The 15,405-nt window shown below is 41.2% G+C and overlaps 1 protein-coding gene and 1 pseudogene across 1 annotated transcript in view; both read right to left on the minus strand.

Moving 5' to 3' along the window:
• Window positions 1–15,405, minus strand: part of GID4 (GID complex subunit 4 homolog) — a 21,274-nt gene continuing 5,869 nt past the window's right edge. Inside the window, 5 exon segments of the mRNA XM_015586636.2 lie at window positions 1–3,142; window positions 5,525–5,655; window positions 7,426–7,527; window positions 10,015–10,122; window positions 15,037–15,096. Of these exon segments, the coding sequence (XP_015442122.2) occupies window positions 3,079–3,142; window positions 5,525–5,655; window positions 7,426–7,527; window positions 10,015–10,122; window positions 15,037–15,096 (465 nt within the window). The 3' untranslated portion in view covers window positions 1–3,078.
• Window positions 10,137–10,873, minus strand: LOC112477041 (annotated as a pseudogene).

Raw genomic sequence — 15,405 nt, forward strand, 5'->3', positions numbered from 1 at the left:
TCACTGCTTAAATACCTTTATTTTAAAAAAATTATTTGGACATTGATAGCTCTGCAAAATACTTCTCCCATCCCAAACCCTCAAACCCTTTCCACATGTCCTCCCTAAAGAAACAAAATATTCACACTTTGCACCCATTCACATCTAATTTTTAAAAACGCATTAGGATTCAAAATTGAATATTTTCTTTTCCAGAACTTGTTAGTAATTTTAAACCACAATGCAACACACTTAATGGCATTTCTTTTTAAGAATTAGCTTATCAGACTATTTTATGAGGAAAAAAAAAATCATTTCAAGGCCTTAGAATAGGAATTCCCTGTTCTGAAAACAAATGACATTGAAGCCCTCTGCTCCCATGGGGTTTCTGATTTCCACATCAACAGACCCAGCCCTCAGATGGACGTTCTACTTCATATTAGGCATTGCTCAGGTACTTTTGGGCTGTAGCTGAAAAACTGTAAAGTGTAAAAGGACGGGTGGGTGGGAAGGGATAATTCCAGCACAGAAGAGTGATGAGGCTGAGACTGTAGAATGGAAGTTTTCTGGGCAGTGGAGTAAGAACAGCCAAATCTCCAGGATCCCACCTCTTGGCTGGCTTGTTTGGGGTAGAGGAAGATGGTAGAAAATCTGCAATCGGCACTAATTTCTGAATGATGAATACAAGTGTCAACCAAAGCTATTGCACATAGTACCAGAGGCATGTAAACCACTGAGATTCTGGAAAGAATAATTGCAGATGGAGACGATCCCCAAAGTGCTTTTGGAAACCAAGCAAGAGAAAAAGAGTTGATGTGGACTACATGGGAGTTACCGAGAGGAGGTGGAAAACAATCCTTTCCCTGCCCTCGATGGGCAGGTTTTACACACACATCACAGATGTGTCTGAAAGATCTAATAAAGGTATCACTTCTTCATTTCCCCCAAAACTGGTGCCCTTCATTACGTAGCTAAAAACGAAAAAAATCCTACATAGAACCTGGCCCATCTGGCTAGCTGAATACCATCAACGTTGGCAAATGTCCTTCTCCGCCCTATTGGCCAATCCACCAGCCTCTTAGAGCCACACAGAGGCACTGACAAGCTCCAGAAGGTGACCCCGCCATGCCCAGTGTTCTAAGTAGGGCCTATATCCTTCAAGGAGCTTGCAAAATGCAGACAATGTTCACAAGCATGCTGTGGGAGAATGGAAGTGAAATGCAAAGGCTCATGCTGCATAAAGTCAGCAAAGCCCTGCTGCCTCTTTTATTCTTAGGTGATACCCATCAGCTAAACTGAAGCTACAGTGAGTGTCATCTAATTACTGTGCCTTCAGCTGGGTTTAACCAGACTTACCCATTTGTTGCCTTCTGGAGTTTTAAAATCAAGAAAAACATTTGTGACTCATCTCCGAGAATGGACATGAATCATTTTTCCACGGAAGTCACTGAGGCAACTTTTTCAGGCTCCATTGCCCTGGCCTGACTAGATGGGTTGGTCACACCTCTGCACAAAGCCTTAGGACTATACATCCCAGATGTCCCAATGCTGACTATTTTCCCATGTACTTCTTTAAGGCTTCCCCTAACATTCAACTTTAGTAACATACAGTACACATGTCATTAAAAGGAAAGCCACTCTTTTAAGAACAGAAGACTTCTTGCCACTCATCTAGACCAAGGGCTTTGTGCTGTTTTACACTGCCCATGATATACAATTCTCAGCTTGTTTTGCTCCTGTGAGTTATAATGCTATCTTGTTGTTAAAGCTTTCCCTCTTGTACTCTAAGTTTGTAAACCACCAGAAAATGCCAATCCCTCCCCAAAGCCCTGCCTGTTATCTGTGGTCCACAACTGATGCCAACCTATTAAGCTTTTTAAACATTAAACAAAACAAAATAAACACACACATACATACACACACACTTACTTTGGCACATGAGCCTTGAGTTATTTGAGCGTGTTCATGTTCCCATCCCACCCCCATCCCATTTCAGAGTCACTGTTTTAGGAGAAAGACGGCCCCTTCTGCCCGATGGAAGAAGTCGCCACGAAGCACTGCTGTTTTGAGTAGCAAAAGGAGGAGGTACAAATGCTAAACTGGCCTCAAAAACAGTTCTCATGTTTAGCATTATAATTTATGCAATGCTGCAAAACTTTTGTACCAGGATGACTAGTTCCAAACTGCTGGTTGATTAAATATACATTTACATATATAGGTATAAAAATTACTAAGTCAACATTTGCTGTTTTCAATGTGAAAACGATAAAATGTAATTCTGAATAATTGTGCATTTGCCATAGGGTCCTTGTTAAAGGGACCATAAAAATAATTTTGTAATAAAAAAACTCTTTTTTTTTTTTTTTAAAGTTTAGTATTGCCCTCAAGTTCAAAATTTTGGAGCAAACGTGCTGAGTAAGCAGGATTGGAATCTGTTCCTGCCAGGGATCTGGAAGCCTTAAATTCAGTGACCCCCGATGGCAGGCCCAGGGAACCTAATAGCCACTGACTAGCTTGTCGTGAACATCACAAGGCTGGGCAGCGCCAGCTGACCCTGTTAAACAATCAGCCTCCGCTCCACATTTTTTTGGCGGATACTGCTGCAGCTCACCAACTCCTTGCACAGAGCTCTGGGGGGCACACATGTGCTAGGGCTCTGTTCTGCCTTTTCTTAAGCTACCAGACTAAGCAACTGGGGGGGGTGGGGGGCCTGGATGGGGACCACTGAGCACCAAGGCCGAGGGTGACCAGGGGCTGACCTACTTGGCTAGAGGTGGGAATGGAAGAAGGAATGGGCATTTCAGTGATACAGAAGTTAGCTGTGCAGGAAGGAAAAGTGCATATAAGGTAGCTTTAAAAACAGATTAAGACTAAACTGCCACAGAGAGGGAGGAAGAATGGAGACAGCCTCCTCCACCTGCCCTGCTGGTCAGCCATGCTCCTTGGATTCTGTGGGTTAACATTCATGCTTTCTGATGCGAGTCTGCTTGTGAAGAAACAGGAACACATGTTCTCCTGGTTCTGGCAGGTACACGATTTTCTTGGCAAAGTTCTTTTTTGCCAAGTTCAGTTTTATTTGGTTGCTGTTCTGAACCACTGTCACCGGAATTCATAAATGGGTGCGCTGTGTTCAGGAACATGAGTTAGATTGAGCGACTGATACCTGCAATGGGAGAAAAAACAGAAACGGAAGGCAGTTGTCTCAGCATCCTGAAAACTGAACAAAGGATGTTTTAAAGAACCCCCAACCAGAGTACCCGACAAACCACATATTTGGATGGGAATGCAAATTCATCTCAGACTTCTTTAGGTGAACCAAGTTTGGTTTTATTTCTATTTCTTTGGTTAGTCCTCTTGAACTATGCGCAAGATGAGCTATTTTTAGGCCTTCTGCTCTAATCATGAAACAATTCTAGAGTGTCTTATAAAATGAGAGGCTGAGTAAACTCTGAGAAAAGACACAGACCGAAGCCCTGGTGCTCATTCTTATCCTTCTGCTCACTCTGCCTCTCTCTGATGTCCAGCATCTCAGCTCCTTCTGGAATGTCAAGCTGTAATATCCTCAGAGCTTCATAGATAACATGGGCATATCCCAATTCTCCCAGAATCCAAAGGTAGAATGGAAAAGATAACTTCATAGCTAATCTTTATTTTACCATTCATTTTCATTTTCTCACTCCCCAGACATGTCCGTTAGACTTCAAGGACATTAGAGAATTTTGAGGTGGTGTCTGTGTTTCCCCATTGGCAGGTACTCTGAGTTGAGCAGATGAAGGAGAAACAGAGGCTAGGACAATCCACATATGGGGGTGATAACCCATCGAGGCTGTCAGTTGCTGGTGTGGGTGTTAGCTTTCTCCTAATTTGTTTCACATAGAAGTGAGGAGGAACACAGGAAAAGTAATTTATGTCTTATCCAAAAAATCAACAAGAAAAGATTATGTATTAGCCATCAGAATATACAAATCAAAACCATGAGATACCGCTTTATACCTACTCTAATCATAAAGACATTATATTAAGTGCTGGGAGGATATGCATATGGAGAAAGTGGAAAAATTATAACCCTCATATATTGCTGATGGGAAATGCAAAATGGTGTAGCTGCTGTGGAAAATGGTATAGTTGCTCTTTGGCCATTCCTCAGAAGTCGGAAATAGAATTACCATATGACCCAGCTATTCCACTCCTACGTATATACCCAAAGGAATTGAAAGCAAGAACTCGAACAGATACCTGTACACCCATGTTCATAGCTGCATTATTCATAATGCCAAAAGGTGAAAACAACCAAGTGTCTATCAGCTGATGAATGAATAACCAAAATGTGGTATATATCCTTACATTGGAAAATTATTCCGCAATAAATATGAAGTACTAATACATGCTACAACAGAGCTGAACCTTCAAAGTATTATGCTAAGTTAAAGAAGTCCGACACAAAGACCACGTAATATACGACTCCATTTATGTGAAATATCCAGAATAGGTAAATCTATATATATATACACAAAGTAATCAATGGTTGCATAGGGATGAGAAGGACTAGGGAGCTGGGGATGATGGTTAAGGGAGTACAGGATTTTTTCCCGTGGTGATAAAAACATTCTAAAATTGATTGTGGTGATGGCTGCACAACTCTGTTACTATACTAAAGACCACTGAATTGTACACTTTAAATAAGTGTATGGTATACGAACTATATCTCAATAAAGCTATAATTTTAAAAAATTATGAAAAGTTTTAAAAACTCCTTTGAAAACAGAATAATTATTGAAACCCTAATAACTGGGGCTCTCAGAGGAGCTGGTACTGCCCTTAGCCCAAGGGCACTGACTTGCAGATATCAGTTTGCTGCCACTGTACAAGAAATTTGCGTCAACTAGAGATAAGATCACTCACAAGCCACAAAAGTAGAAAATTTGAAAGGAAATAAGGTGTTTCTACATTCAGAGAGTAAATCAGGTATTTTATGATATGGTTCACCCTTCAGGTATAACAAGGTGCTTAAAAAGCAGCAAGGAGGAAGGAGAATCCTCTAAAAGGTCAAAAAAGAGAGCACTTGCAGTGGCATTTGGTCTTTTATCTTGAACCAAACGCAGGGCAGGACTGTCAAGTCCCATGGGCCTCTAGGTAACTAGGATGAAATCAAGTGCAAGTGGGACTAGTATCTGAAAGTGACCATAAAATTTAAAAGGCTTTTGACAACAAAATTCACACTGTGCACCAGAGCTGACATTTTAGTTACTGACTGATTAAATTTTGGAGGACTTAATACAAAACCAGCAAAGACTGAGATAAAAATGCTGAAAGCATAGTACTGCTTGATTGCTTAAAAGCATTAAGCAGTGAGTTCCTTTACCTAGCACTTAATTTTCATCCTGTTTACTCTGCTCTATGGATGGAGATGAGCTCCTAGTGTGAACAACTGAGATCATTTAAAGAGGTCCTCAGCATCCAAATAGAGCATGAAATCCACAAAGAGACAGGCAAAGATTTCCTTTAGAATTTGGTGAGCCAAGGGTAAGCCTCTGGGGCTCCTTACCATTCTGAACTCCTATGGTAATAGTAGCCCTCTATGGAGGCTGCCGACTTCTGGAAGCAGATGTAGTAGAACCCGGCAAAGGAAGCACCGCTGATGTCTTTGATCGTGTGGTCTGGGACCAGGAACTGTTCCTGCACACAGATGGGGAATGTCAGTAACAGTGTGCTTCAACCACCTCTGGAGCTTCCTTGTTAACCATCAGATGGTTCCAAGGTTCCACCATTACATGGTCAAGCCAAGACTTGCTAGGCGATGGCAAGCCTCTTATTTCAACCTGACTTATGAATAGCATTCATGTACCACTCGACTATTCTACATTCTAATGCAGCAAACCGTGTCTTGAGCTCACTAGAATCAGTAACTAAGACATGGTACCATTATCCACACATCTCATAAATGAATCGATCAATACCTACCTACCTACCTACCTACCTACCTACCTACCTACGTACCTACCTATTTATGTACTTACCTACATATCTTTCAGAGCTCGCAGACAGAACTACTTGGGGAAAAATAATTTTCTGCTCCACTCCAGGAACTGTCACTAAGTTCCTGATCACCTCTAGAACAGGGGGCCATTTCTGTTTGCCTGTGGATCATTCTGAAGGCAGCTCAATCACCAGTAGCCCAGTAATATCCCCTTAAACAACTCTACACTTCATTGAAAGCAGCCAGAATGATACTGTTCTTGATCAGGCCCCTTGAGAGGCAAGTTTGTTATCTCTGGTTGGAGCCAAGAGTTGAAAGACTGCGTCCTGGTACCTACTTTCCTAGGGAGACGAGGTTAGAGGCCCCAGGGCCCAAAGAGGTCTACTAAAAGCACACAGGTGAATCACCCTGAGAAATTCTTTGGCAACAAAACAACGCTATTGTTTTTTTGATCTTAGGACACTCTTCTTTTCTCTTTCCTCAACCTCTGAAATTATAGTTCTTAAAATTAATTTTAAAATTAGAACCTTATAAGATACTTTCTTTAACAGGTTTTTTAGTTGGCTTATTTCCCACTAGATGGCAAGCTCATGAGGGAAGGGCTCAGCACCTAGGAACTGTCTCCTAAATGAGTGATGATCCCCACTCTTCAAAAATATTATCTACACAAAGTAAAAGTTGGGAATGACTCCTCTAAATGATTTGTCTATATGAAAGCTGGCAAGATTTCAAGATAAAACAGCTTTTTCCTACAGATTGGGGAGTAGGGCTGGAGGTGGGTGTTTGTTCAAAAAGTGATTTAACAAAATTGCTTCGTGATTTTGCTATCCTGCGGCCATAACGTAATAACTATTGTGCTATCGAAGCAGGGAGCACAAATGACCTCTCAGCCCAAAGCCAATCCATGGAGTATGGCCAGATGGAGTTCTCTGAGGCGGGGTGAGTAGAAAACTCAAATCTCATTCCTGGTCCCTCGTGTCCTGAGCTGGAGAGAACCAGATGAGTAGGGGACTGCACTGAGCCATGGACAAGGATGTGGTAAGGGAACAGTCACTTAAATGACATTTAAGCCTGTGGCTGAGAATAGGGGATAGAAGATGACCAAGCTCAAAGAGAGTTTGGCTCTACCCTAAGTTCACAGAACACTAGGGCTGATTCTGTGGAGAGCCAAAGGGATTTTTGGGTGAGAGAAAGGAAAGGGAGAAGACGCAAACACAATGTCATGGGTGACCACCCTCAGGCATGAATTCATCTGCTAACACTAAACAGTTTAACCAGAAACAAACTGTCTGGGATGTTAGCAGTAAACCATTGTGCCCTGGAGCTGTGCCTATCTTTTATGAGTGTGTAAACACACTGACAAGAAGACAATTGTAATAGGCACTGGACAAAGGGAGCAGATGGGGGTGGTACACTACAGGAGCTGACACAGTTGGAGGGCCTGATGGGGTGGGGGGAGCGGAGCTTACCTTCCACCTCATGAAGACATAATCCCCATTCTTCAGCTCTTCATAATCAAAGTCATCTGAATTAAATGATTTTGCATACTGATAAAAAGCTAGAAACTTGCCCTAAAAGCGAAAAATAGAGTAAGAGAACTGGTCAGTGTTACCCTTTGGTGCCCAGGTGCAATCACCTCAAAGACACGACGGCTGGTGGCTGCGGCACCAGCAAGAGCAGCAAAGGCTGAGGATTAGCAAGAGAGCCTTTGGTTGCCCCCACTGAACTAAGACCTGGACTCTGGGACAGATGCCTGGACTCAACCTAGGCACCATGGGGTTTTGCCTGCCTAGTGAACATGGCCTGAGGAAAGGCCATAGAATGAGAACAAATGTAATTTAGGGGGCCTTTTTTCAGAATACCTTACCATAGACAGCCAAAGCAAGGATAAGTTAAAAGATTCCTATAAGTGAATCATCAGTAGCAAAAAGGCATACAGAACCAGACCTGTGAGCAGGTTCACTGACACAATATAGTGGTTTGGGGTCATCTAGGTAAGTAGAAACTGGAAATGGGGAGTACATGGATAAATTAAAACAAAACAAAACAAAACAAAAAAAACACACCAGAAGTAGGTTACAAAACTGTATCTTATGATACGTTTTTTGTTTTTTAAAAAAAGTATACTCAAGTGAGATTCAGGAAAAGGTTAATACCTGTTTTAGCTTTAGATGTTACCATTATAGATGATTTTTTCCCTTTTCCTTTCTGTTTTTTCTCAAATATTTTAAAATAAGCATGTATTAATTTTATAAGAAAACATCTTAAATAGAATATTAGGATATAGGATATGAAGCTGAAGTTCATTAAGTATATGGAATCTTGACTATATAGTACCACTGTAATTCCAACTTTAAATACCACTCAGGAAAATTTGAAGGCAAAATATGATGTCTCCGATTCTAGTTTACAATGGAAAAATGGTATCAGGTAAAGTTTATTAGACATTACAAATCCCTGACAAAGGAACGATATAGACCTCCAGAAGTCTCATGAGGGAATCGGGGAGTCCTCCGTGGGTTGGGAAAGTTATGAGAAATGCTGAGTACTGCAACAGAAACTAGAACTGCTGGGTGAGGAAATAGTCCGCAAGCCCAGCTTCTTATCTTACAATGCCCAGCATGTCAGTGCCAAGGGTGGCCTTCTTTATCCCTTTTTCACTCAAAATATTTCAGACGAGATCAGGTGTGTTCAGGGTGGATGGCCACAGACAACTCGAAATATTTCAATCCACCCTAACAAAGGTTGGAGTTCCAGGTATTTTCCAGTGTTCTAATGAAAGTTAATGGGAAAATAAGAGATGCTTTGCAGATGTTTAATTTTTAGCCAACCTAGCCTAAAAAGGCCCCTGAAATTACATTACATTACTGGGATTTCACTGAGCCTCAAAGACCTTGCTTTTTGCAGGACCAGTTTGAGATAGAAAACTAAGTTGAATGGGAAGCAGGCTGAGTTACAAGGAAGAAAGAACTTTCTTCTCACTGGGGCTGTACAGGGAGAAAGGAGCCATCTCATGAGGTGGTGAGCCATAGAGAAAGAACCGGCATTGGGCAGGTGGGACCAGATGGCACCGAGGAGCCCTCCAACGCTGCTTTCTGGCACTGGCACCCTCAGCCACCACTAGGGCTCTTCCAACCTTCTGGACACTGAAACATACTGAAACCTTGTTCATTCTCTTTTATTATAGAGACATGGATGACTGTCTAACTTTTAGTGTCTCGTTGCTACAACAGTCAAAACAACTAACTTTCAAAAAATGTTCTAAAAAGCTCAAGTTTAAATTTAAATTTAATTGAAACTCAGTATTTGATAGATGTTCCTTTCTTAACTCAAGAGGAAAACATTAATAAGAAAAGCAGCTAATCTACAGTAAAGTTAACTTAGATTGGGTTAACTGCAGTAGGGGTCCTCTCTAAGAACTGCTGAGCCAGATTCAGGAGAGTGTAAACAGCCAGGTCTGAGTGGCCATGGGAAGAATGAGGAATTCTAGAATCCTCATTACTGACACAACAGTCATTTCTGGTTGGCTTAGAGGGTGAGCACACTGGATTTTCTCATTTTTAAACCAAAATTAATCACTGCCATGGTCGACTAAGCCAAAGGCTATTATGATAGGTTGAGAAATTGATTTTTGAAGACACAAGACTTATGAAAAGACTCGAGGACAATAACTCTAAGTTGCTTCGAAGTGTTCTCTCCTGGTGAATGAGAACATGCTCCACACCTGACAGTTAGAGGCGGGAGGGGGCTGAGGTTTTCCGCAGCATCCTGCCGGCACTTAATAAGACTGCGCTTTGTCTATCGGGAGCTAGGATGAGAAGAAGCCTCCTGTGGTTTTGCCAACAGGAGGGATAGGTTTCCAGGAACTGCATCCCCATTTCACATCCTAAAGTCAGAGGCCATTATTATGTTTCACAGCGTTCCCTCAAGTATAGCAGATTAGAAACAGGAGATAGACAAACAGAAAGGACAGGGAGATGGTGATAAGACCCTTAGAGCCAAGTTCCTCAGCTCCCCAGCAGTCCCTGGCGGCCTATAGCAATCAAAGATTTACTCACCCAGTGTTTCCGATCAACATCTTCATCTGCATCCCACTTTCGAGTTAAGAAAGGGTGTTTCTTGCTGATTATTTCTCCTTCAAAGAAAGTTGTAAGGGTTGGATACTCCTATGGTAAAAAACCCAGATGTCAAAACAAGATGTTGAACAGTTTTAATCTTTTTTTTTTCATGGCAAAATATTTAATGTCTGTAGGTGTGCCTCACCGCCCCCCTCCCTGGCCCCAATTCCTGTTATGATTTGATAGTCTCTCCAAACTGCAGTTCCAGAGAAAAGAGGGGCACTTTTCCTCAGCAGGATTTGAAAACCATTAAGGCCCTAGTTCTCTTGATATGATTGCAGGTGAGGTCTTTCCACAGCATGCCTCAGGCCTCTCTGGTCAAGGAAAAAAAACCCACTCTATAGGACTCCTGATGTCTTCTGTTCTTCTGCAGCCTGGCTCTGAGAGCTGGAAATAGTGGTAGGCTTGGACACTGCAGAGGTAACCCCCACACACAGTGAGAACCATGAAGGTGGAGAAGGTCTTGTAGCCAATGGCAGCTAGTTGCTTGGCAGGTGGCAGGTTGTCCCCTGGAAGTTGCACCTCCCTCCCATCCAACTAAGGCCTTTGCAGGCAGTATCTCACCACCATAGTCTGTGCAACTTCCTAGCGCAGCTGGGACCTGGCTCGTGAGGGTAGAGGCCCAAGAACAACCCTAGATGCTGAGGCACTGTTGGTGAGGATAGCCACTGTTTCCAGGAATTTTAACCTTCTACAAAGGAAAAATCAACCTTGTTTAGCTTCTTCCCAGTACTTTGAAAAAATGATCACACTGCTAATCAACAATCTGAACCAGAGTTAGGCCCAGCAATTTACCCATGGCTATAGAGAGAACCTGAATTGAAGGTGCCCAAAGAGTGTGTGTTGGGGGGGGTCTCTTGGACTTCGGAGACTTTGTCAGAAGCAGAGAACCCTTCTCTGATTTCACTTGTTATGTGTTGATCACTCAGAAAAGAATTTGGACAATTCCCACAAGTAATTATAAATATTCCAGCATATAAAGCAGATGATAACTAAGTAGATTATACTTCCCAAGGAAAACACCCAAAGAGGCTCCAAAATCAGAGCCTTCACAGAGTAGTCTCCCTTAAGCCATGGCTTGGCCCACTGGTTCTCACACTGGCTCAATGGTTTGTCCCTTTGGTGGCAATTCTTCAAGTGAATTTTTTTGTAGAATACCTTGATATACTAGATATATTTAATTCTATCATATGAACAAAGATGATTTAAACTAGGAAAATATACGTAAATCACGACCACAAATATATGTAAATCATAATCATAAAAAATATTGCTGGAAAAAATAAGTAAGCTGTCATCCTGAGTGTTTAGAATTCACCTGTTAATTTGCTATTTGTTCATCTTGCTAATGAGAAGGCACCAAATTAACAAAAGAAAAATTAACACTATAAAAACCCTACCAACCAACCAACCCCTCAGCCCAGCCTGCCAAGCCCCTGGTTTCTAAGGAGCATGGTAATGATGGCAGTGCCTGGTAAACCGTGGATTACGGTCCTAATGTTCCTGGGACCACGGAGGCCCCACTTTCTTTTTTGGACCCTATGTAAGCCCCTCTTGCTCTGCATCAAACACCTACACATGTTTAAAATAAATCCCTTCCAATGGCTTTGACTTTTCTCCCTGCCATGTGGCTCGGAGAAATGCCACTATACAGGCTCAGCGGCTGTCAGGAATCAGCATCGCCATCACCACTGCAGTAACTGAAGGGGCCTGCTTCACGATATACCACTAGGCATTCTGTTTTCTCAACAGTAAACTTGCAAATGTTATAAATTTAACATTCCCAAAACCACAATCCCTTTACCCCAGCACTGTTCCTGGGCTCTTCATATCAATATTTATACAGAATGAAGAAATGAAAGGACATTTTCTAAATGGAAATCTGATTTTAAAGGTGTAAATTACTAATCCGTTTTAGGGAAGCCTACTAAGAAAAAAAGTTCTATATAAATTAGCACCTGACTTCAGATTTTAAATTGAAATATTGATTTTTCTGAGTTTCAAACTTTAATATTTTTTCAAAACTTCCATAAAAGAGAGAGAAGAAAATGATAAAGTGATCCTATTATATAATACAAAGAAAACACTTATGGTTCAAATCACTAGTTTTCCTAATGAATGGTTTGTACAGACTTTTCTATAAAAACATTTTAGGTGGCACATCAGGGTGACTACAAAGTACCCCCAAACTCAGAGAAATAAAATATGTAATGAATGAAAGTCAAATACAGATATCACCAAAAAGACGAAATCTCTCATAGTGCAGGACAGAAGAAATTCAAGCACCTGACTACAGCCAGATTGGTGGTAATTCACAGAGCCAAAGAAAAATCTATTATCAGGAGGAAGGATATCAAGAAAATGAGTCAGAGAGAGAGGCATAACCAGCATCCCCCCAACCTCTCTAAGCAGGTGTGGGCTTCTTATGATGGACTGGCTGTTGCCAGGTACTTAAATTGTCCACCCCACTTGTCCACCTCACTGATTCTAGGCTCACCAAAAACTGTCAGGGGATGGGTATGGCTTTCCATGTAGACCTGTCTTCTGGGGGATCAATATTCAATTGGCAATAAGTCAAAGAGAACTTCTAGAACCTGCATGTAACTTGATTTGTAAATGTGTAAACTAAGCACTCTGTTTACACATCGGTCTGAGTTTAGAGTGACCTGTCTCCCCAGTTTCATGAAAATGTAGCACAATCTTAGCAGGATTTTCCAAACCCTTCTAAACTATCGAATGAGTGAAGAGCCTGACGTGACTTCCCCAAACCTGGGCTCCTCGCAGGCCCTGTGCCAGTTGCCAGCCCAGAAGGGTCCCTCTCCTTCTGGGAGGCTGGCTCAGAATTGCAATGAGAATGGTATTTGACACCCATTCTTCATAATTCTGGGATTTCATTTCCAGAAGGCACACAAATCTTAAAGCTGTGCTTGTTCGTGAATGTGAGGTAGCTAAGAGGCAAATTATCTCCAATTGAGTAGTTAATTCCATATTGTAAACATGAGAAAGACTATAACTAAAACCCAAACTATTTACATAGTTTTATGAAAATAAATTATGTATTTTAGATTTTAACAGCTATCAATGGAAAAGCAAACAAAATGGATAATTGCATTTTATAATATAGGTATAAAAACATTCAAAGAATAATCACTCTTTTCTGCATTTTACTAATTACCTACAGTGACCATGTATCAGATATAATTTAAAAAGTTATTTATCAGTTGCACAATTCTGTGCCTATACTAAAAGCCAATGAATTATATATTTTAAATGGGTAAATTATATGGTATGTGAACTATATCTCAGTAAAGTTACTAAAAAACCTTATTAAAAAAGATAAATTCAAAGAATCCTGAAGTTGAGCAGGACTCAGGAAACACATCAGCCTTTCTCTAACTAAATGCCACTTCAGCACCATAACTGAGTCCACCACTTGACCTGGAGAAAGCCACTCTGGGGAGGCTGTGTGCTCATGAGGGCACTCCGGAAGGACTTGCCAGGAGGGTGGTCTCTGAGTTCTGGCCACAAGCCTAAGTCCAATGAAGGGCTATGCCAGCGCCCCCTCCTCAAGGGAGCCTGGCTGTTTGTGACTCAGAGGGGCTTCCCTTCATCAGGGTTACTTGCTCCTGATGGAAAGTTCCTAGCATTTCTGTATACTGTTTTGGAATTTTTAATGCTACTTAACATTTCTGTGTAGCTTCCTATAACCAAAGTGACTGATTTTAGAATCAGCATTAAACATTCCATATTACAAATTTTCTTGGTTTCCCTATGAAGTTAAATGTTTATGTTCTGCATTCAATTAATAAATACATTTGACTGCCTAAGAGTTGAATATATTCTATTTACTATATGTTTTCTACTATCACAAATTTAAAGGTTAGCATCCTTCATTTTGCTATAATTTCCTATCCTTGCTTGACTAAGTTTCCAGAGGTGATGAAGAGATTACTTTTTCATCTTGACAACAAACTTCATAAAAAATTCTCAACCAAAATTCTAATAGAGAGGTAGAAGAACCATATGGAATCAAGGAGGCAGAAACAACTGTTTCCAGACTGAGGATAATCAGTGCCTTGTTTGTATCCCATATTGTATCACATTTCAGTCTACCACTTACTCTTACATTGTTTCCTCCCTGCTAGGACAAGCCCCTTAAGTAGAAAGAGCAGGTATTTTAAATTGTCATTATATAGATGAGGAAATTGAAAGGAAATTAAAGGTCATGGAACCAGTAAAGGACAGAATGAGAAAGTCACCCAGTTCCTTTCCATGGCTCCATGGACCATTTGCAAACACTGCTAGGCCATCAAGACAGTGAGAACCAATCAGGTCAATGGGACACTATAGCTAGGTCAAGTCCAGGCCCTCACTGTGGAGTTAAGCAGCCAGTTCAGTCATTTCCTTCCTCTTCCTGTTTACTCACTAGTGGGAAAAGAATGCTCTTTCTTGCTTTCTATATTCCCAGGAGTTCTGAGGTTTAAAAAGTTGGTTCAAAGGAAAACACTCTACGTTTACACAGCAGCTACTTCTGTTAGAAACTAGACGATCATTTTTCATTGTTCCAATGAACTACTGGGTTGAGAGAACTTCAAAGACCTCGGTTCTCGAAGGATTGAGGCTTATCTCAATTCTTATGTTATACTTATGATGAAGGTGTTATACTTATTGTTTACTTATGATGAGGGTGATAGCCATATTCTTACTATATATTTTTTTTCTCAAAAAGGATTAAAAATGAAATCGATAGTATTGGTCACATTTAAAGATTTGTGAATCTGTATACTTTCCAACAGGACACATCAAAACTGCATGCTTTATGTTCACCATATATTAACAACACATAAAAAGAGGGCACTTTAATCAAGCCTCAAAAAGTCAAAACTATCTGCCCTTCACAATCTAAGACTGCTGAGTATGCCGTCCTCTTTTCAGTTCTAGTTCATTTAAATGAGTGCTTACCTCAGTAAGGCCTTTAATTTTCAGGTACCCACAAAGGTAAGAGTTCCCCGTGTCCACATGCTGGAAAGAAAGGACAAACAGCCTCATTACAAATGGAGGAACCACCAGGAGACAAGCTGAAGGTACTCTGGAAATCCACGTGTCCAGTGGTCAGAGGCACCTTTGAGACCAGCTGGGTTAAGGGAGGCCTGGAAGCCAGTGCATGCCCAGCACAGCCTAGGGATCAATGGCCTTTGAGACATTTCTGAGTCTTCACCATCCACATGCCTGTTCAGACGAAGCAAACTGATCTCAGGATCCTCTCGGCTTCCTTCAGCTGAATATCTTCAGACCCAAGTCTCTTTCTGGCCTATTTCTATCTCCATACTG

This window comes from Pteropus alecto, unplaced genomic scaffold, assembly GCF_000325575.1.
Source record: "Pteropus alecto unplaced genomic scaffold, ASM32557v1 scaffold52, whole genome shotgun sequence".
Lineage (NCBI taxonomy): Eukaryota > Metazoa > Chordata > Mammalia > Chiroptera > Pteropodidae > Pteropus > Pteropus alecto.